At 43.9% G+C, this 20,537-nt stretch overlaps 1 protein-coding gene across 1 annotated transcript in view; it reads right to left on the minus strand.

Annotated features, from left to right (window-relative positions):
- The window catches only part of LOC139172687 (cAMP-dependent protein kinase type I-beta regulatory subunit), a 95,244-nt gene that overhangs the window by 62,845 nt on the left and 11,862 nt on the right, over positions 1 to 20,537 (minus strand). The window contains exon 4 of the mRNA XM_070761925.1: positions 19,197 to 19,288. Within this exon, the coding sequence (XP_070618026.1) occupies positions 19,197 to 19,288 (92 nt within the window). The remainder of the gene's footprint in view (positions 1 to 19,196; positions 19,289 to 20,537) is intronic.

Raw genomic sequence — 20,537 nt, forward strand, 5'->3', positions numbered from 1 at the left:
CTATCTATCTATGTATCTACATACCTACCTACCTACCTATCTATCTACCTATCTATCTATGTATCTACCTACCTACCTACCTATCTATCTATCTATCTTCCTACCTACCTACCTACATATCTATCTATCTATCCATCTACCTATCTATATTTTATTTATTCCATTTTTATGACGCCCTTCTCCTTAGACTCAGGGCGGCTTACAACATGTTAGCAATAGCACCTTTTTAAAAAACAGAGCCAGCATATTTGCCCTCCAATCTGGGTCCTCATTTGACCCACCTCGGAAAGATGGAAGGCTGAGTCAAACTTGAGCCGGTGGTGAGATTTGAACCGCTGACCTGCTGATCTAGCAGTCAATTTAGTGGCCTGCAGTACAGCACTCTACGTGCTGCACCCCCAGGGCTCTTTCTTTCTTTCTTTCTTTCTTTCTTTCTTTCTTTCTTTCTTTCTTGTTTGTTTGTTTGCAAATGGAACTTTGTGGGGGCTCAGTTTTGGTCTTAGGTCAAGAGGCTACCTGTATTTTAATTGCTGACAAGGAAAACGAGAAAAGAGAATATTTGGGGGGTTTGTCTTTTTTTTAAAAAAAATGCATATTTTTTTAATGTTCTTTTCTAGTTTTGTTTTGGTCTCTTCTTCCCCTTTCTCTTTGCAATTTGGCATTTTAATCGTCCGAATAAAATAGAAAATTGAAAAAGAAAAAGAGAAATGAATAAGGAGGGGGAAAAGAGTTAGGGGATAAATTTTCCCCAATTTAAAACCTTTTGGGTCTGCAGATGTTGGAAGACAAAACAGTGAGGGCTAAAACCAACTGACGAATCGGTCACAAAAATATTGCCAGTGATTTGTGTCCTGATGCAATACTGTACACCCATAATTATATAAATAAAAATGTGAAAGTGACCTTCACAGTGATTGTACAGCCTGGTTTTACAACAGCATATTTCACTCTCCCTCCCATCCTCCCTCCCTCTCTCCCTCTCTTTCTCTCCCTCTCTTTCTCTCTCTCTCCCTCTTTCTCTCTCCCTCCTTCCCTCTCTCTCCATCTCTTTCTCTTTCTCTCTCTCTTCTCCCTCCCTATTTCCCTTTCTCTCTCTCCCTCTTTCTCTCTCTCTCTCCCTCTTTCTCTCTCCCTCCTTCCCTCTCTCTCCCTCTTTCTGTTTTTCTCTCTCTTCTCCCTCCCTATTTCCCTTTCTCTCTCTCTCCCTCTTTCTCTCTCCCTCCTTCACTCTCTCTCCCTCTCTTTCTGTTTCTCTCTCTCTTCTCTTCTCCCTCCCTCTTTCCCTTTCTCTCTCTCCCTCTTTCTCTCTCTCTCCCTCCTTCCCTCTCTCTCCCTTTCTCTCTCCCTTTCTCTCTCTCTCTCCCTCTCCCTTTCTCTCTCCCCCACTTTCTCTCTCTTCCCCTCTCCCTCCCTCCTTCCCTCTCTCTCTCTCTCTCCCTCACTCTCTCTTTCTCTCTCTCCCTCTTTATTTTTCTCTCTCTTTCTTTCTCTCTCTCTCTCCCTCAATCTCTTTTTTTATCTCTTCCTCTCTCTTCCTCTCTCTTTCTCTCTCTATCTGCCTCTCTCTCTCTCTATCTGCCTCTCTCTCTCTCTATCTGCCTCTCTCTCTCTCTATCGGCCTCTCTCTCTCTCTGCATGTGTGTGTGAATGTGACATGGACGAGGAGAACAAAGCCATTTGGAAAAAGATTCACCCAAACAACAAGGGACGTCAGTGTGCAACCTATGGCAAATTTTACACCCATATATGGGAAAAGTTGCAAAAATCCCATTATTAGCTTATTTCCTGTCCAGCAGTTCCAAAATCCACTCAGGCCTTGAATCTAGGAAACACCGGGTCATAAATTTAAACTTCAAGCCATTATCTTTATTCCTGATGAGTTATCCCATCAGCCGATTGGGCTCAGAGTGATTCACAGACCGAAACAAAAGAGACTCGGAATAGAGAAGGACTGATTTGGAAGGGACCTTGGAGGTCTTCTAGTCCAACCCCCCTGCTTAGGCAGGAAACCCTACACTACTTCAGACAGATGGTTATCCAACATCTGCTTAAAAACTTCCAGAGTTGGAGCATTCACAACTTCTGGAGGCAAGCTGTTCCAATGATCAACCATTCTGACTGTCAGGAAATTTCTCATTATTATTATTATTATTATTATTATTATTATTATTATTATCATCTCATTATTATTATTATTATTATTATTATTATTATTATTATTATTATTATTATTTAGATTTGTATGCTGCCCCTTTCCGTAGACTCAGGGCGGCTCACAACACAATAAAAACAGTTTATAACAAATCTAATAATTTACAATTTAAAATATTTTTAAAAAAACCATTATTAAACAGACATACACACAAGTATACCATACATAAATTGTATAGGCCCGGGGGAGATATCTCAGTTCCCCCATGCCTGACGACAAAGGTGGGTTTTAAGGAGTTTGCGAAAGGCGAGAAGGGTAGGGGCAGTTCTAATCTCTGGGGGGAGCTGGTTCCAGAGAGTCGGGGCCGCCACAGAGAAGGCTCTTCCCCTGGGGCCCGCCAACCGACATTGTTTAGTTGACGGGACCGGGAGAAGGCCCACTCTGTGGGACCGGATCGGTCGCTGGGATTTGTGCGGCAGAAGGCGGTCTCGGAGATATTCTGGTCTGATGCCATGAAGGGCTTTAAAGGTCATAACCAACACTTGGTTCTTAGTTACTCCTCTCCCTGTTTAGTTTCCACCCATTGCTTCTTGTTCTACTCTCAGGTGCTTTGGAGAACAGGTTGATTCCTTCTTTTTTGTGGCAACCCCTGAGATACTGGAATACTGCTATCCTGTCTCCCCTGGTCCTTCTTTTCATTAAACTAGCCATGTCCAGTTCCTGCAACCGTTCTCCATATGTTTTAGCCTCCAGTCCCCTAATAATCTTTGTCGCTCTTCTCTGCTACTTTTTCTAGAATCTCAACATCCTTTTTGCATCGTGGCGACCAAAACTGAATGCCGTATTCCAAGTGTGGCCTTACCAAGGCCTTATAAAGTGGTATTAACACTTCACGTGATCCTGATTCTAATTTGAGGATCCCAGTTTTAGTGCAATATAAAAAATGCACATAATTTTTCTGCAGACCACCAAAATTTTCTCACGGACCCCCAATGGTCCATCCAGGGACCACCGGTTAGTGACCACTGAACTAGGAAATAACTAACTACCAAGAAGGCGTGTGTCTGATAAAGCAAGGCTAAAACACTGTAGCCCTGTCCACTAGCGGAGTCCATACATTGGGTTAAACCAGTGATGGCAAACCTATGGCACGGGTGCCACAGGTAGCATGTGGAGTCATATCTGCTGGCACACGAGCTGTTGCCCTAGCTCAACTCCAACGTGCATGTGTGTGCCAGCCAGCCTATTTTTGTCCTGCACAAACGCTCTGGGAGGGTGTTTTTGGCTTCCAGAGAACCTCCAGGAGGGATGGGGGAGGGCAGTTTTAACCTCCCCCCGATCCAGGGAAGCCTTTGGAGCATGGGGAGGGCGAAATACGAGCCTACTGGGCCCATCAGAAGTTGGCATATGTTGTGATTAGTTCTGGCCCAGCTCCTGCCCCAAGGACTGTGAATGTGGGGGAGACATCCACATGCTGCAGGCCTGATTTGCCCCCGGTGGAATCTGCTGATGAAGGCTCCTCTGACCAAGAAGACATGAGTGACAGGGAGGAGGAGAGTGGGGCAGACAGCTCAGAAGGAGATCAATTATCTAGCTCCTCCTTGGATTCAGAACAAGAGTTAATGATACAGCCACGCATGCGGAGAGCGATGCATAGGCAGCAACAACTGAGAGATTATTATCAAAGAAAATGAGGCCAACTGTGGTTGGGTGGGGCTGTGGTCATTAGTGAGGCTGCTATAAAGAGCAGCCTGTGGGTTTGGCCACTGTGGAGGATTATCTGATTGTTGTGTTTCGTGACTGCTTTACTGACTGTGACCTTTTGTGTGCTGATTTTTCCCCGCTTTGAAACTAAACCAGAGCAAAGTGTGTTTCACTTTGTGAAAGAAGAAGGACTGTGAATTGCCTCCCAGCTGCAAGCTAAGTATCACAGGACTGATAAGGGACTTGTACAAATTACCAGTTTGTTTGGAGACCAGTGCTCTTTGCTATAGCAAAAGAGGGCTTGGTTTAAGTGAATTTTCATTATAAAGAACATTGTTTTGAATTTTCAAACATGTGTGTGTCTGAAATTGTCTCTGTGCATTTGTGGGAGGAGTCTATCAGAGAGCTCGACAGAACACTCCGAATCTAGGGAAGCCTTTGGAGCCTGAGGAGGGCAAAATATGAGCCTACTGGGCCCATCAGAAGTTGGCATACAGGCTGTTTTTTGCCTCCAGAGGGCCTCCAGGGGGTGGGGGAAGCTGTTTTCACCCTCCCCGGGCATTGAATTATAAGCGTGGGCACTTGCCCATGCGCGATAGCGTGCACACATGCTCTTTTGGCACCCGAGGAACAAAAGGTTCACCATCACTGTGTTAAACCATCATGAAAATTGTTTCGTTTGGGCTAGATGCCGATCCCCGCCATGTGGTTTGAGAACCGTAATTTAGGGCTTAACCACTCAGCCACCAAGCTTTCCCGACGCAGCTTAACTTAGCTCCCAAAGTGAAGCCATTTATAGTTGTCCCCTTCGATGCTGCTGTGTGACTCAGGCGCAAGTCTAAAAAATGCACAAGGCTTGTGGGCTCTTTCAGCGCATGAGGCCAACCTTCTGTGGTTCCGTCATCCACCGGTGGTTAAAACGAACATGACACGAGAGCCACAGAGTCGACAGCTCTTTGTCCCGAAAGGGATCAAGGTTCCTCCAATGGGTAGAGGATTGAATTTGGTGTTTTCTGAGTGTTCTGTCGGGCTCTCTGCTAGAATCCTCCCAAAAATGCCCAGATACAATTTCAGACACATACACGTTTGAAAATTCAAAACAATGTTCTTTATAATGAAAATTCACTTAAACCAAGCCCTCTTTTGGTATAGCAACGAGCACTCGACTTCAAACAAACTGATAATTGGTACAAGTCCCTTATCAGTTCTGTGATACTTCGCTTGCAGCTGTGAGGCAATTCACAGTCCTTCTTTTTTCACAAAGTGAAACACACTTGGCTCTGGTTTAGTTTCAAAGCGGGGAAAAAGCAGCACACAAAAGGTCAAAGTCAGTAAAGCAGGCACGAAACACAACGATCAGATAATCTTCCACAATGGCCAAACCCACAGGCTGCTCTTTATAGCAGCCTCACTAATGACCACAGCCCCACCCAACCACAGGTGGCCTCATTTTCTTTGATAATAATCTCTCAGTTGTTGCTGCCTATGCATCGCTCTCCGCATGCGTGGCTGTATCATTAACTCTTGTTCTGAATCCAAGGAGGATCTAGAGAATTGATCTCCTTCTGAGCTGTCTGCCACACTCTCCTCCTCCCTGTCACTCCTGTCTTCTTGGTCAGAGGAGCCTTCATCATCAGATTCCACCGGGGCAAAACAGGCCTGCAGCATGTGGATGTCTCCCCCACATCCACAGTCCTTGGGGCAGGAGCTGGGCCAGAGCTAACCACAACACTGAGCTGGGTGCTTTTCGTGCAGATATTTCATTACCCAACCAGGTAACATCATCAGTGCTCCCTTCTCCCTTCTAACACTGATGATGTTAGCTAGGTGGGTAATGAAATGTTCGCAAGAAAATGATGCAAAAAATTAAAAAATTATAGGAGCACAAATAGAATTCAAACCTGAATTATTTTTTAATAGTAAGATAAAAGAAACAAATCCAGTAGTATATCAATTTACAAATAATAACAGCAGCAAGAATTGTACGGTATATGCCCAACACTGGAAGCTTGAAAATACACCAAGCGATGAAAGGATTACACATAAAACACCCGAATGTGCTGAGATGTACAGGCTCACTCTAGAAGTGAAAGGCAAAGAAGGAAACAGAATTTTACGAGATGCGGAAAAGGTGGCATAACTGGTTAGAGCAGAGGAAGAAAGATGTATAAGAATAAAGGTAAATAACCATATGGTGTGTGTGTGTGTGTGTGTGTGTGTGTAACATATTTTTGCTGATAATGAAAAGGAAAGGAGACTCATATAGATCTATTTCAAGCTATTTTGCTCTCATCAGCTAGCCATACTCTTATCGGGATTTGAACCTGCACTGTCTGCCAGTAAGGCAATAGCTTTAACCTCTAGACCACAGGTTCTCCTCCTCTCAGCTTGTACCAGGGAGGAGTTATGTTTTCTTCCTGTTGAATGACCCTGATATACCCAAATATGGGTATATTTATATCATTCATTCATACATATATACATACATACACACATACATACAAACATACAAACATACATACATGACACAGTACTGTTAAACTGATTTGTATATTGAAAAATGAATGAATGAGGAAGGAAGGAAAGAAGAAAGGAAAGAAAGAGAGAAAGAGAGAGAGAAAGAAAGAAGAAAGAAAGAAAGAAAGAAAGAAAGAAGGAGAGAGGGAGGAAAGAAGGAGGGAGGGAGGAAGAAAGAGAGAGAGAGAAAGAAAAAGAGGGAAAGAAAGAAAGAAGGAAGGAAAGAAGGAGGGAGGGAGGAAGGGAGGAAAGAAGGAAAGAAAGAAGGAAGGAAGGAAAGAAAGAAGGAGGGAGGGAGGAAGGAAGAGAGAGAGAGAGAGAAAGAAAGAGGGAAAGAAAGAAAGAAGTAAGGAAAGAAGGAGGGAGGGAGGGAGGAAGGAAAGAAAGAAGGAAGGAAGGAAAGAAGGAGGGAGGAAGAGAGAGAGAGAAAGAAAAAGAGGGAAAGAAAGAAAGAAGGAAGGAAAGAAAGAGGGAGGGAGGAAGGAAGGAAAGAAGGAAAGAAAGAAAGAAAGAAAGAAAGAAAGAAAGAAAGAAAGAAAGAAAGAAAGAAAGAAAGAGAGGGGGGAAAACGATGCAAACTTTTCTCGGGCCCTTGGGTCAAAGGGGACCGGGTGGGAAATTCATGTTTTGTTGTTTCAGATGGAAGATAAAAGGAAAGTCAATATCCTGAGTTGATAAGCATGAGGGGTTTCCCCCCCCTCTCTCTCTCCTGTGGGGAGGAGAAGTAGCTACCCCAGGCACAGAGACCATTACGGGTGGCATTTTAAGGGTGGAAAGAGTGATGGGGTGTGGAGTGAGAAAGGAAGGAAATAGTAAATAGTCAGTTCTGGTGCCAACTGTGAAAACACAACAGCTCTCAAGGAAGAAAGCCCAGGCTAGAAACAGCAACCTTCTTTGGACTGACAACTTAGGGCCTCATGTTAATTACTGTTATTTTTATTTATTTTTTAACCTCTCGTTTCAGAACTCCAAGAGCCAGACAAACCTTGGGGTACCTCCACCAATTCTCGACATGCGGGCGGGGGGGGGGGGTGTCTATGACCTTGCCTTTTTTTCTTGCAGACATTTCATTACCAAGCTAGGTAACATCATCAAGTGGTACTGGGAGGGAATGGGATTTGCTCTCATTTTATAGGTTAAGTTTATAAAATGTAGTGATAGTATATAGCGGTAGTACCCATAAAGGGACAGACAGGATAGATAGATAGATAGATAGATAGATAGATAGATAGATAGATAGATAGATAGATAGATAGATAGAGATAGATAGATAGATAGATAGATAGAGTGAGTAGATAGATAGATAGATAGATAGATAGATAGATAGATAGATAGATAGATAGATAGATAGAGGGATAAAGTAGATAGATGGATAAAGTAGATAGACAGACAGACAGACAGACAGACAGACAGATGGATAAAATAGATAGATAGATAGATAGATAGATAGATAGATAGATAGATAGATAGATAGACAGACAGACAGACAGACAGACAGACAGACAGACAGATAGATGGATGGATAAAGTAGATAGATAGATAGATAGATAGATAGATAGATAGATAGATAGATAGATAGATAGATAGATAGACAGAAAGACAGATAGATATCTATACTGCCTTTCCCCCAAAATTAGACCCTGTCTTATATTTTTTTGGAAACCTGAAATAAGCGCTTGGCCTTATTCCCAAGCACTCAAAAGCCTGATTGGGCTTATTATCAAGTGATGTCTGATTTTGGGCGAAACAGGGTCTATAGCCTATATCATGTAGCAGTATATCTCTACTACCTCTACTAGACCAATAGGCTGTCTCTGTAAACCACTTCGACAGGAATGTCAATCGTTATGAAGCGGTATATAATGCTAAGTGCTAGTGCTATTACCATTGACCCATCCTTCCATTGTCAGTAAAACGAGGACCCAGATTGTTTGTTTGTTTGTTTATTTAGATTTGTATGCCGCCCCTCTCCGAAGACTCGGGGCAGCTCACAACAAGTGGAACAAATCATAAATAATCCGACTAAATTTAAAATATTTGAAGATTTAAAAAACCCCATATACTAACAGACACGCACACAAGCATACCATGTATAAATTAAACATGCCCAGGGGGAGATGTTTCAATTCCCCCATGCCTGACGGCAAAGGTGGGTTTGATGGGGGAGATAGACTGTTTCTGTAGGGAGTATAGAGAGGGCTGTAAAGCATTGCAAATAGAGTAGAGTAGAGTAGAGTAGAATAGAATAGAATAATAGAATAGAATTCTTTATTGGCCAAGTGTGATTGGACACACAAAGAATTTGTCTTGGTGCATATTCCATATAAGTGGAATATAAGTCTAAATGCTATTGCTGTTAGGTAAGCTCACCACCTTGACTTACAAAACAATCACGTTAAAATAAACACCTAATAAAGAAAGAAACCAGGAAATAAAATCCGAGACAAGAAAATATTCTCGGGAATAACTCAAGATTCGTGCCATATAGGGCTTTTTCAAAGCCATTATGGCTTTCTGCGACCGAGTTGAAAATGAACTACGATCCCCAAGGGGACACTTATCTCCTTCCAGAATGGGTTAATCCAAATAAAATCTGTGCGGGTCACGCCAAGGTCCCACCTCCCATTGTGACCGCAGACTACTTACAGTAAAGGAAGCCTCTCAGAATGTAGTAATGCCGAGAGAGAAATAGAAAAGTGATTAAGCCAGCAATAAAAGACCCGACTGTTGCGAAGCGGAAATAAGATTCTAGAAGTGAACTTTTGAAGGAAATGATTCACTGGGATATTTTCAGCTCGTAGACTTCGTTCAAGTTGACTTTTGCTGTTAAGGGGACAGTCAGCCGAAACCGAGTTTGGGAGTTAACCATAGGCATAACCAGTCAACGAAGCAGTGGAAGTGATGTGCCGGTGCCTGGAGGCTGTTGGGGCCTGGATGGGTGTCAACAAACTCAAACACAACCCAGACAAGACGGAGTGGCTGTGGGTCTTGCCTCCCAAGGACAATTCCATTTGTCCGTCCATTACCCTGGGGGGGAACTACTGACCCCCTCAGAGAGGGTTCGCAACTTGGACGTCCTCCTCAATCCACAGCTAACATTAGAACATCATCTTTCGGCTGTGGCGAGGAGGGCGTTTGCCCAGGTTCGCCTGGTGCACCAGTTGCGACCCTATTTGGACAGGGAGTCATTGCTCACAGTCACTCATGCCCTCATCACCTCAAGGTTCGATTACTGCAACGTTCTCTACATGGGGCTACCTTTGAAAAGTGTTCGGAAACTTCAGATTGTGCAGAACACAGCTGCGAGAGCCATCGTGGGGCTTCCAAGATTCGCCCACGTTTCTTCAACACTCCGTGGCTTGCATTGGCTGCCGACCAGTTTCCGGTCACAATTCAAAGTGTTGGTCATGACCTTTAAAGCCCTACATGGCATTGGACCAGAGTACCTCCAGAACCGCCTGCTACAGCATGAATCCCAGCGACCGATAAGGTCCCACAGAGTTGGCCTTCTCTGGGTCCCGTCGACTAAACAATGTCGTTTGGTGGGACCCAGGGGAAGAGCCTTCTCTGTGGCGGCCCCGGCCCTCTGGAACCAACTCCCCCCGGAGATTAGAACTGCCCCCACCCTTCCTGTCTTTCGTAAACTACTCAAGACTCACTTATACCGCCAGGCATGGGGGAGTTGAGACACCTTTCCCCCAGGCTTTTTTAATATTTTGTTTTATGTTTGGTATGAATGTGCTGTTTGGTTTTTTAAAATAATAATAAGGTTTTATATGTTTTTAATATTAGATTTGTTCCACTACTATATTGCTTGTATTGCTGTTGTGAGCCGCCCAGAGTCTTCGGAGAGGGGCGGCACACAAATCTAATAAATAAATAAATAACCCAGCAGAAAAAAAACAATGGCAAATTCCTCCTCCTTGTCAAATTTTTGTTGATAAGCAGAAAAGCAGAGAAATATTCTTTAAATATCAATGCAGCCACAAGTCCTGCTGAGTTTATTAACTATGGTACATCATTGGAATGGGATATGTCTAGTCTAGTGGAAAGATGGGGATTGGGGATTTCGAACCTGGAACCTTTGCAAAGCAATTTGGTGCTCTGCCTGATGTTGACTACCTCCTGTACTGTTGGGCTCTCTGGTAAAGTTCTCCCAAAAATTCACAGGTACAAATTTCAGACACACACACACGTTTGAAAATTCAAAACAATGTTCTATTTATAATGAAAATTCACTTAAACTAAGCCCTCTTTTGGTGTAGCCAAGAGCACTCGTCTCCAAACAAACTGGTAATTTGTACAAGTCCCTTATCAGTTCTGTGATACTTAGCTTGCAGCTGTGAGGCAATTCACAGTTCTTCTACTTTCACAAAGTGAAACATACTTTGCTCTGGTTTAGTTTCAAAGCGGGGAAAAATCAGCACACAAAAGGTCAAACACAGCAAAGCAGGCAGGAAACACAACGATCAGATAATCCTCCACAATGGCCAAACCCACAGGCTGCTATTTATAGCAGCCTCACTAATGACCACAGCCCCACCCAACCACAGGTGGCCTCATTTTCTTTGATAATAATCTCTCAGTTGTTGCTGCCTATGCATCGCTCTCCGCATGCGTGGCTGTATCATTAACTCTTGTTCTGAATCCAAGGAGGAGCTAGATAATTGATCTCCTTCTGAGCTGTCTGCCACACTCTCCTCCTCCCTGTCACTCATGTCTTCTTGGTCAGAGTAGCCTTCATCAGCAGATTCCAGGGGGGGGGCAAAACAGGCCTGCAGCATGTGGGTGTCTCCCCCACATCCACAGTCCTTGGGGCAGGAGCTGGGCCAGCACTAACCATAACACCTCCCGAAGACTTTTTTTTATTGCCGAACGAAGTAGACGTTCGTTGCTACAAGCAGACCTTGTAACACAATTAATACAACACACTTTCCCTTTGATGCCCTCCAGGAGAAGCTAGCCCAAGGTCCGGGCCAAAATCTAGTTCTTGGTCCCACGAATTTCCACCTCCTCTTCCTTCTCCTCCTTCATCTCTCCTACATTCAAGGGGACATTTTGGCCTTCCCATCTGTTTTAGCAATGTTCTCGAGCCTCCATCTGGAAGAAGTGAGTGTAGGCAAGCTACTAGCCCAAATCCCAGGGGGGGAGACCCTACTAATCTGAATGCCTGGTGTCTGCAGAAGAAAAAACGCCGCGGCTTGCTTCTGAGCAACATGTCAGGGAGGAAGAAGAGCGCGTAGACGGTCGGGTAGGAAAGGCCGCCACTCCGAATGTTAAAAACAGAACCAGGCAGGCCAAACAGCTGCAGGAATGCAGAGCGAAGAGCGCATTTCTCCAGATGTGACTCAAAGCTGTCTTTTTCGTCGCCACCTGCTGTAGATCGGTCCCTCCGCCTTCGCAAAAGCATCGTTGGGTGATTAGTCCAGCTATGTTTGTTCCGTAACAGATATCCTGGCATCCTGAGTAGCCGAGGGAGGAGACAATGACTGGAACCTCCAAAATGCAACGTCAGGGTCAGGCAGAGTGCCCCGGGGGTCCTTGGGCCACCAGATCAGGCCCTGTCATCGAGTGGTTGAGCAGCTCAGCAAGGCGAGAAGCAAGGGTTGAAACCTCTCCCAAGCAAAATGAGAATTGGGAAAGGTCACCCTTGACTTACGACGGCAATTGAGACCCACATTTCTGTTGTTAAGTGAGAAATTTGTTCTGTGACTTTTGCTCTGCTGTAGGACCTTTCTGGCCAGGGTAGTTGTTAAGTGAATCTCTGCAGATGTTTTAAGTGAGTAACTCTTCCCCATTGACTTTGCATGTCAGGAGGTCACAAAAGGGAAGTGTGGGTCAGTTGCCAAGCCTCGGAATTTTGGCAATGGGACCAGGTGCTGCAGACCAAAGTGGTGGGCGAAATGCAAAACTGGGGACACTGTGATACGATGGGAAAGGAGGAGGAGGGGAGGGGGAAGGAGGAAGAAGAAGAAGAAAGAAGAAGGAGGGCGAGGGAGGAGGACGAAGAGGAGGAGGAGAAGAAGATGAAGAGGAGGAGGAGGAAGAAGAAGAAGAAGAAGAAGAGAAGGAGGAGGAGGAGGAGGAGGAAGATTAAGAAGAGGAGGAAGAGGAAGAAGAAGAACAAGAACAAGAACAAGAAAAGAAGAACAAGAAGAACAAGAACAAGAAGACAGGAAGGAAGGAAGGAAGGAAGGAAGGAAGGAAGGAACGAGGAGGAGGAGGAAGAAGGAAGGAGGAAGAGGAGGAGAAAAAGATGAAATAGGAGGAGGAGGAAGAGGAAGAAGAGAGAAAGGAAGGAAAGAATGAGGAGGAGGAGGAAGAAGGAAGGAGGAGGAGGAGGAGAAAAAGAAAAGAGGAAGGAGGAGGAGGAGAAGATGAAATAGGAGGAGGAGGAGGAAGAGGAAGAAGAGAGAAAGGAAGGAAAGAATGAGGAGGAGGAAGAAGGAAGGAGGAGGAGGAAAAAGAAAAGAAGAAGAAGGAGGAGGAGGAGAAAAAGAAGATAAAGAAGAAGAAGGAGGAAGAAAAAGAAGAGGAAGAAGAAGAGAGAAAGGCAGGAAAGAACGAGGAGAAGGAAGAAGAAAGAGGGAGGATGAGAAGAAAAAAGAAAAGAGGAAGAAGAAGAAGGAGGAGGAGGAGGAGAAACAGGAGGAGGAGAAGAAGACCGGTAATAAAAAACTGGTAGCGATGAGTGGCTGACCACACCCCAGAACCGGTCCTCCGGTCACTGCTTCTTGAAAGTGGCTTGCAAAGAAACCTCTGCGCATGCACAGAGGATCAATTCCATATCATGACCTAGGCACACGAAAGAGAGACACGAGCTCAAAACGCGCACTTCCAATCGGTAGAGGGAAGGGAAGTAGAACCCGGCCGTGGGCTGAGTACCAACTCCAGTTGTCTGTATTTCTTCACACCTTCACGACAGCAGTCTAAAGTTTGATCCTTGTGTTTGGAGTTTAACGACTGCGGGTCTCCAACTACAATTCCGCTGTGCTTTTCTTTTCAATATTTATTTTTTCTTTTAAGTCTTCTAACAATACAAGCATGATCTTGCATAGAGTGACACCAGCTGGCAAGGAGCGAAATGGTCACTCTCTCTCTCTCTCTCTCTCTGATGACCAGATGTCACCCTGACTGACATGGTTGTTAAACGAATCTGGCCTGCCGCCATTGATTTAGCTCGGAGGAGGCCAAGTTAGCCCTTCTATGTCATGTGGACTTCAACTCCCAGAATTCCTGAGATAGCACGATTGGCTTTGGAATTTATTTTATTTTATTTATTTATTTATTCATTTGTCCAATACACAAATACATAGGAAGAAAAATAGACATGTGATAATATAAAAGAGGGTGAAAGTGAACTTAGAGGAGAGGATATATGAAAGGAAGAGAATATATAAGATAGGTGAAAGAAAGGAAAGACAATTGGACAGGGGATGAAAGGAACACCAGTGCACTTATGTACGCCCCTTACTGGCCTCTTAGGAACCTGGAGAGGTCAATCGTGGAGAGTCTAAGGGAGAAGTGATGGGGGTTAGGGGTTGACACAATTGAGTCCGGTAATGAGTTCCACGCTTCGATAACTCGATTGTTGAAATCATATTTTTTACAGTCAAGTTTGGCGCGGTTCGTATTAAGTTTGAATCTGTTGCGTGCTCTTGTGTTATTGTGGTTGAAGCTGAAGTAGTCATTGACTGGTAGGACATTGCAGCATATGATCTTGTGGGCAATACTCAAATCGTGTTTTAGGCGCCGTAGTTCTAGGCTTTCAAGGCCAAGGATTGTTAGTCTATTTTCGTAGGATATTCTGTTTCGAGTGGAGGAGTGAAGGGCTCTTCTGGTGAAATATCTTTGGACATTTTCAAGGGTGTTGATGTCTGAGATGTGGTATGGGTTCCAGACAGATGAGCAGTAGTCTAGGATGGGTCTGGCAAAAGTTTTGTAGGCTGGGAGTTGAAGTCCATAAGTCATAGAAGAACCAACTTTGGCCACCCCTGTTCTAGAGTGTTTATGTCCGAAATGCAGTGTGGGATCCAGGCAGAACCCACAATTCCCTTCTAGAATCCACCTTTGAAGTCACTGCTTATTTGTACACAGACTATAATGAAGTGTTGTATCTTCAGATTCTTGACGAACGTATCTCTTCTTTTATGTACGCTGAGAGCATGTGCACCAAGACAAATTCCTTGTGTGTCCAATCACACGGCCAATTTTTTTTAAAAAAATCTATTCCAATGTCTCCAAATGCTGCGTATTCCAATTCTTCCTTCCAAGTGCTAGGGATCCTCTCGCTCCTCAGACATTGTTGGGCTCCAGTTCCCATTTTCCCCACCTGACACAAACCATGGTTTTCGGTAAGGGGAAACCTCATCAATCATCTCTAGAAGATCGCCCCCTTCTCGACCTTGTGTTAGAAGAATCCAGGAAAGTCCTACCCCTGTGTTAGACCTTTTCAGCTAAAACAGCTTCAGAATTTGATCAGGTTGATGAACATTGCAGTGATGGAGAGGGAAGGAGAAAGAGAGGAATTCATGACCGAACAAGGCCTCTGCAAAGGACCTTTCTCTTGGTAGCTACCCCCATAATTGTGCAGATGATAGAAATCGCACATGGTCTATGACAGGGGTAAGCACATCGGCTCTTGTATGACTTGTGGACTTCAACTCCCAGAATTCCTGAGCTACCATGATTGGCTTTGGAATTCTGGGAGTTGAAGTCCACAAGTCATAGAAGAGCCGGCTTTGCCTACCCCTGATTTAGCTGGTCAGAAGGATGGAAAAATAAATCCCAGGACCTGAGGATACTGCAGCCACCATAAATATGTGCCAGTTGCTAAACGTCCAGAATTTTGATCCCGTGATTCATGGAGGATGTTGCAACGGTTATATGAAAATCAGTGAAGGGTTACCAGCTCCTGCCGCTATGTGTTTCCAGTGGGAACATGCGCATCTCCATTTTTGCTACCAGAATGCCGTCCCCCACCATCCATGTAGGAACACAATGCAGGTGAAAAATTGCCATAAGATACTTTTTTTGATACTTTGAATGGTCCCTAACTGACTCCTTGTCAATCAAGGATGACCCTTACAATACAATTCTGATGTATGGCAGCGATTTGAATTTGTTTGATTGATTTTTAATATATTGGGTTTTTTTGCTGATGTAGTTTTTAATTACAGTGCTACCTCTACCAAAGAATGCCTCTACTTAAGAACTTTTCTAGATAAGAACCAGGTGTTCAGGATTTTTTTGCCTCTTCTCAAGAATCATTTTCCACTTACAAACCCGAGCCCCCGAAACTGTAACCAGAAAAGGCAGGGAGAAGCCTCCGTGGGGCCTCTCTAGGAATCTCCTGGGAGGAAACAATCCCAGAAAAGGTGGGGAGAAGCCTCTGTGGGGCCTCTCTAGGAATCTCCTGGGAGGAAACAGGGCCGGAAAAGGCAGGGAGAAGCCTCCGTGGGGCCTCTCTAGAAATATCCGGGAAGAAAACAAGGCCGGAAAAGGTGGGGAGAAGCCTCTGTGGGGCCTCTCTAGGAATCTCCTGGGAGGAAACAGGGGTGGAAAAGGCAGGGAGAAGCCTCCGTGGGGCCTCTCTAGGATTCTCCTGGGAGGAAACGGGGCCTCCACCCTCCCTGTGGTTTCCCCAATCGCACACATTATTTGCTTTTACATTGATTCCTATGGGAAAAATTGCTTCTACTTACAAACTTTTCTACTTAAGAACTTGGTCACGGAACGAATTAAGTTCGTAAATTGAGGTACCGCTGTAATTAGATTTGTCTCTATATTCACAGTTTTATATTGTATGCTGTGAGCCGCCCTGAGTCTTCGGAGAGGGGCGGCATACAAATCTAATAAATAGTAATACAGTGTCCCCTCGATTTTCGCAGGTTCGAACTTCGCGGAACGTCTATACCACGGTTTTTCAAAAATATTAATTAAAAAATACTTCGCGGTTTCTCCCCCCCCCCATACCACGGTTTTTCCCGCTCGATGATGTCATATGTCATTGCCAAACTTTCGTCTGCCTTTAAAAAACATTTTTTTAAATAAACTTTAATAAATAAACATGGTGAGTAATAATCTGTATGGTTGCTAAGGGAATGGGAAATTGTAATTTAGGGGTTTAAAGTGTTAAGGGAAGGCTTGGGATACTGTTCATATCCAAAAATAGTGTATTTACTTCCGCATCTCTACTTCGTGGAAATTCGGCTTTCGCGGGCGGTCTCGGAATGCATCCCCCGTGAAAATCGAGGGAACACTGTACAGGAATTGGTAATAATAATAGTAATAGTGATAGTAATAGTAATAATATTCTATTCCTTCCCAAGACTCAGAAGTCTTTCTGAAACATGACAAATCTGGAATTATTAAAAAGCTTAAAATATTCTATTACCGCCCGCCTCTGTGCTGCATGAGGACAGCTGAGAGATCCCCAAGGCAGCAGATTCCTCCAGCTGCTGCAGCCCATTCAAAGGCCACTTTTGTTTCTGGAAACCTTAGAAAGGATTACTAAGGATGAGACTGAACCAGCTGTTTCACACCACGCAAAGCACTTTGGGTCTAAAAAAAAAAATCATTGGCCAACGAGGGCTTTCCAAAATAAATCCACTAATGCGAACCGGCAGCTGGATCGACTGGATTAATGTAAAAAAGGGGAAAAAAACATTGCCCTTTTAAAAAAATAATAAAGCATGATTTTTTAGAAAGTTTTGGATGGGTGAAAACAATTCAAGGGTGAAGCATAAGATCAAATGTTTGTTACAGAGACAAAATACTGTTAGAGGAAGAGAGTTTTGATGCAATCTGCGTTTTGGCTGAAAGCCGATCTGGATATTCAATACCTATCATCAGTCTTAGAAGGGTGGGGGGAGGAGGAGGAGGAGGAGGGAGAGAAGGAGGAGGAGAGAGAGAAGGAGGAGGAGGAGGGAGAGAAAGAGGAGAAGGAGGAGGGGGAGGGAGAGAAGGAGGAGGGAGAGAAGGAGGAGGAGGAGGAGGAGAGGAGGAAGAGTGTGGGTCCTTGGTGCTTTCTAAGCCTGGTTGTTTTCTTGCAGATATTTTCTTACCGGACCAGATTATCTCAGGGACCGCCTTCTGCTGCACGAATCCCAGCAACCAGTTAGGTCCCACAGAGTGGATCTTCTCCGGATCCCGTCAACTAAAGAATGTCGCTTGGCGGGAGCCAGGGGAAGAGCCTTCTCTGTGGCAGCCCCGGCCCTCTGGAACCAACTCCCCCCAGAGATTAGAATTGCCCCCACCCTCCTTGCCTTTCGTAAGCTACTTAAAACCCACCTGTGCCGCCAGGCATGGAGGAATTGAGATCCTCTTTCCCCCTAGGCCTTTACAATTTATGTATGGTATGTTTGTATGTATGTTTGGTTTTTATATTAATGGGTTTTTAATCGTTTTTAGTATTGGATTATTATTGTACACTGTTTTTATTATTGCTGTTAGCCGCCCCGAGTCTCTGGAGAGGGGCGGCATACAAATCCAATTAATAATAATAATAATAATAATAATAATAATAATAATAATAATAATACCTAAAAAGGTTACATCATCAGTCCTAGAAGGGAGTTAGGTTTGCAGAGAAGTGGAAGAGGAGGAGGAGGAGGAGGAGGAAGAAGAAGAAGAAGAAGAAGAAGAAGAAGAAGAAGAAGAAGAAGAAGAAGAAGAAGAAGAAGAAGAAGAAGAAGAGTAGGAGGAGGAGTGTGGGTCCTTGATGTATCCTTGGTGCTCTCTGAACTTGGTTATTTTCTTGCTGATGTTTCATGACCCAACAAGGTTACATCATCAGTCCTAGAAAGGAGTTAGCAATAGCAGTAGCATTTAGACTTATATACCCTCTCTAAGTGGTTTACAGAGCGTCAGCCTATTGCCCCCAACAATCTGGGTCCTCCTTTGACCTACCTTGGAAGGACGGAAGGCTGAGTTAACCTTAAGCCTACTGAGATTCGATCTGCCAAAGCAGAAGTAGCCTGCAGTACTGCACTCTAACCACTACACCACAGAGAGTTAGGTCTGTGGAGAGGAGGAGGAGGAGGAGGAAAAGAAACATTGAGGGGTCCTTGGTGCTTCCTGAGCGTGGTTGTTTTCTTGCCGACCTTTCATTACCCAACAAGGTTAGAAACATAGAAACATAGAAGTCTGACGGCAGAAAAAGACCTCATGGTCCATCTAGTCTGCCCTTATACTATTTCCTCTATTTTATCTTACAATGGATATATGTTTATCCCAGGCATGTTTAAATTCAGTTACTGGATTTACCAACTGTGTCTGCTGGAGGTTTGTTCCAAGGATCTACTACTCTTTCAGTGAAATAATATTTTCTCACGTTGCTTTTGATCTTTCCCCCAACTAACTTCAGATTGTGTCCCCTTGTTCTTGTGTTCACTTTCCTATTAAAAACACTTCCCTCCTGGACCTTATTTAACCCTTTAACATATTTAAATGTTTCGATCATGTCCCCCCTTTTCCTTCTGTCCTCCAGACTATACAGATGGAGTTCATGAAGTCTTTCCTGATACGATTTATGCTGAAGACCTTCCACCATTCTTGTAGCCCGTCTTTGGACCCGTTCAATTTTGTCAATATCTTTTTGTAGGTGAGGTCCCCAGAACTGAACACAGTATTCCAAATGTGGTCTCACCAGCGCTCTCACCAGTGTTACACTATCACTCTTAGAAGGGAGTTGAGTTTAGAGAGAGGAGGAGGGGGAGAAGGACTGTGGTGTGGCTTGGTGCTCTGTGAGCTTGGTTATTTTCTTGAACATGTTTCATGGCCAAACTAAGTCATCAGGCTAACATCTTAGATCCCATCATACCTTCTCTCATTGTCGTCAAGGTGAGCGAAGAGGACGTTCTTCGAGATGGCCTTGGCTAAGGCTGTCATAGTCTTATAGTCCTTTGGAATAACCTGAAATGGAAAAGGGAGGAGAGAAGCCAAAGTTAGGAGTGAGCAGAAGAGATCGGCCAAGGCTCCTGTTATAATATTTGTAGGAGAGCCATGTTAATGTACAACAGGGTCCCCAAACTTGGCAACTTTAAGACTTGTGGACTTTAACTCCCAGAAGTTGGGGTTAGTTGGGGGAAAGATCAAAAGCAACGTGAGAAAATATTATTTGACTGAAAGAGTAGTAGATCCTTGGAACAAACTTCCAGCAGACGTGGTAGATAAATCCACAGGAACTGAATTGAAAGATACCTGGGATAAACATATATCCATTGTAAGATAAAATACAGGAAATAGTATAAGGGCAGACTAGATGGACTATGAGGTCTTTTTCTGCTGTCAGTCTTCTATGTTTCTATGTTTCTAAGTCCACAAGTCTCAAAGTTGCCAAGTTTGAAGACCTCTGATTTAGACTACGGTAATTAAAGAAAATCAAATCTCATCACCGGCTCAAGGTTGACTCAGCCTTCCATCCTTCCGAGGTGGGTAAAATGAGGACCCGGGTTGTGGGGGCAATATGCTGGCTCTGTTAAAAAGTGCTATTGCTAACATGTTGTAAGCCGCCCTGAGTCTAAGGAGAAGGGCGGCATAAAAATCGAATGAATGAATGAATGAATGAATGAATGAATGAATGAATGAATAAATAAATAAATAAATAAATAAATAAAGCAATCACAAAGCAACTCCATAATTCCAGACCCGAGTGAATCTTCCAGAAATGGCTTTGTATACAAACTTTGAATTCTGAAATTGCTTAATCTGAAATAAAAGACAACAGTCCCTCGAGCATCCAACAGCATCTAGAAAATGCCGAATTAACTGATCGCGATGTCTTCTAACTGAATTGTACCAATGTTGCAGGCCAGAAGCAAATCAGAATTAGCTTGTAAGGGGCATCTGATGGGAATGGTTTGTTTATTATAAAAGGCTGACTAGCAAATAATTCCGCATCTGGCAGAACTTAATATTATTTCTTCAAATGCATCTTAAGCAGGGTGATGCATTAATTATTGAACTCTGGGTGGTTGCCAGGTTTACTTCACTGAATCACTGGGACGGAATATAGATTTGATTTTTATATTAAAAATCAGGAGCGAACATCACAGGATCTATTAATAAAATCCTTCGGAATATAACGGCCATTTTTTGGGTTCAACTGAGCTTTCTTGGGGCAGACGTTCTGGAGAGAATCTGGGTTCTCTTTTTTATATAA

This window comes from Erythrolamprus reginae, chromosome 9, assembly GCF_031021105.1.
Source record: "Erythrolamprus reginae isolate rEryReg1 chromosome 9, rEryReg1.hap1, whole genome shotgun sequence".
Lineage (NCBI taxonomy): Eukaryota > Metazoa > Chordata > Lepidosauria > Squamata > Dipsadidae > Erythrolamprus > Erythrolamprus reginae.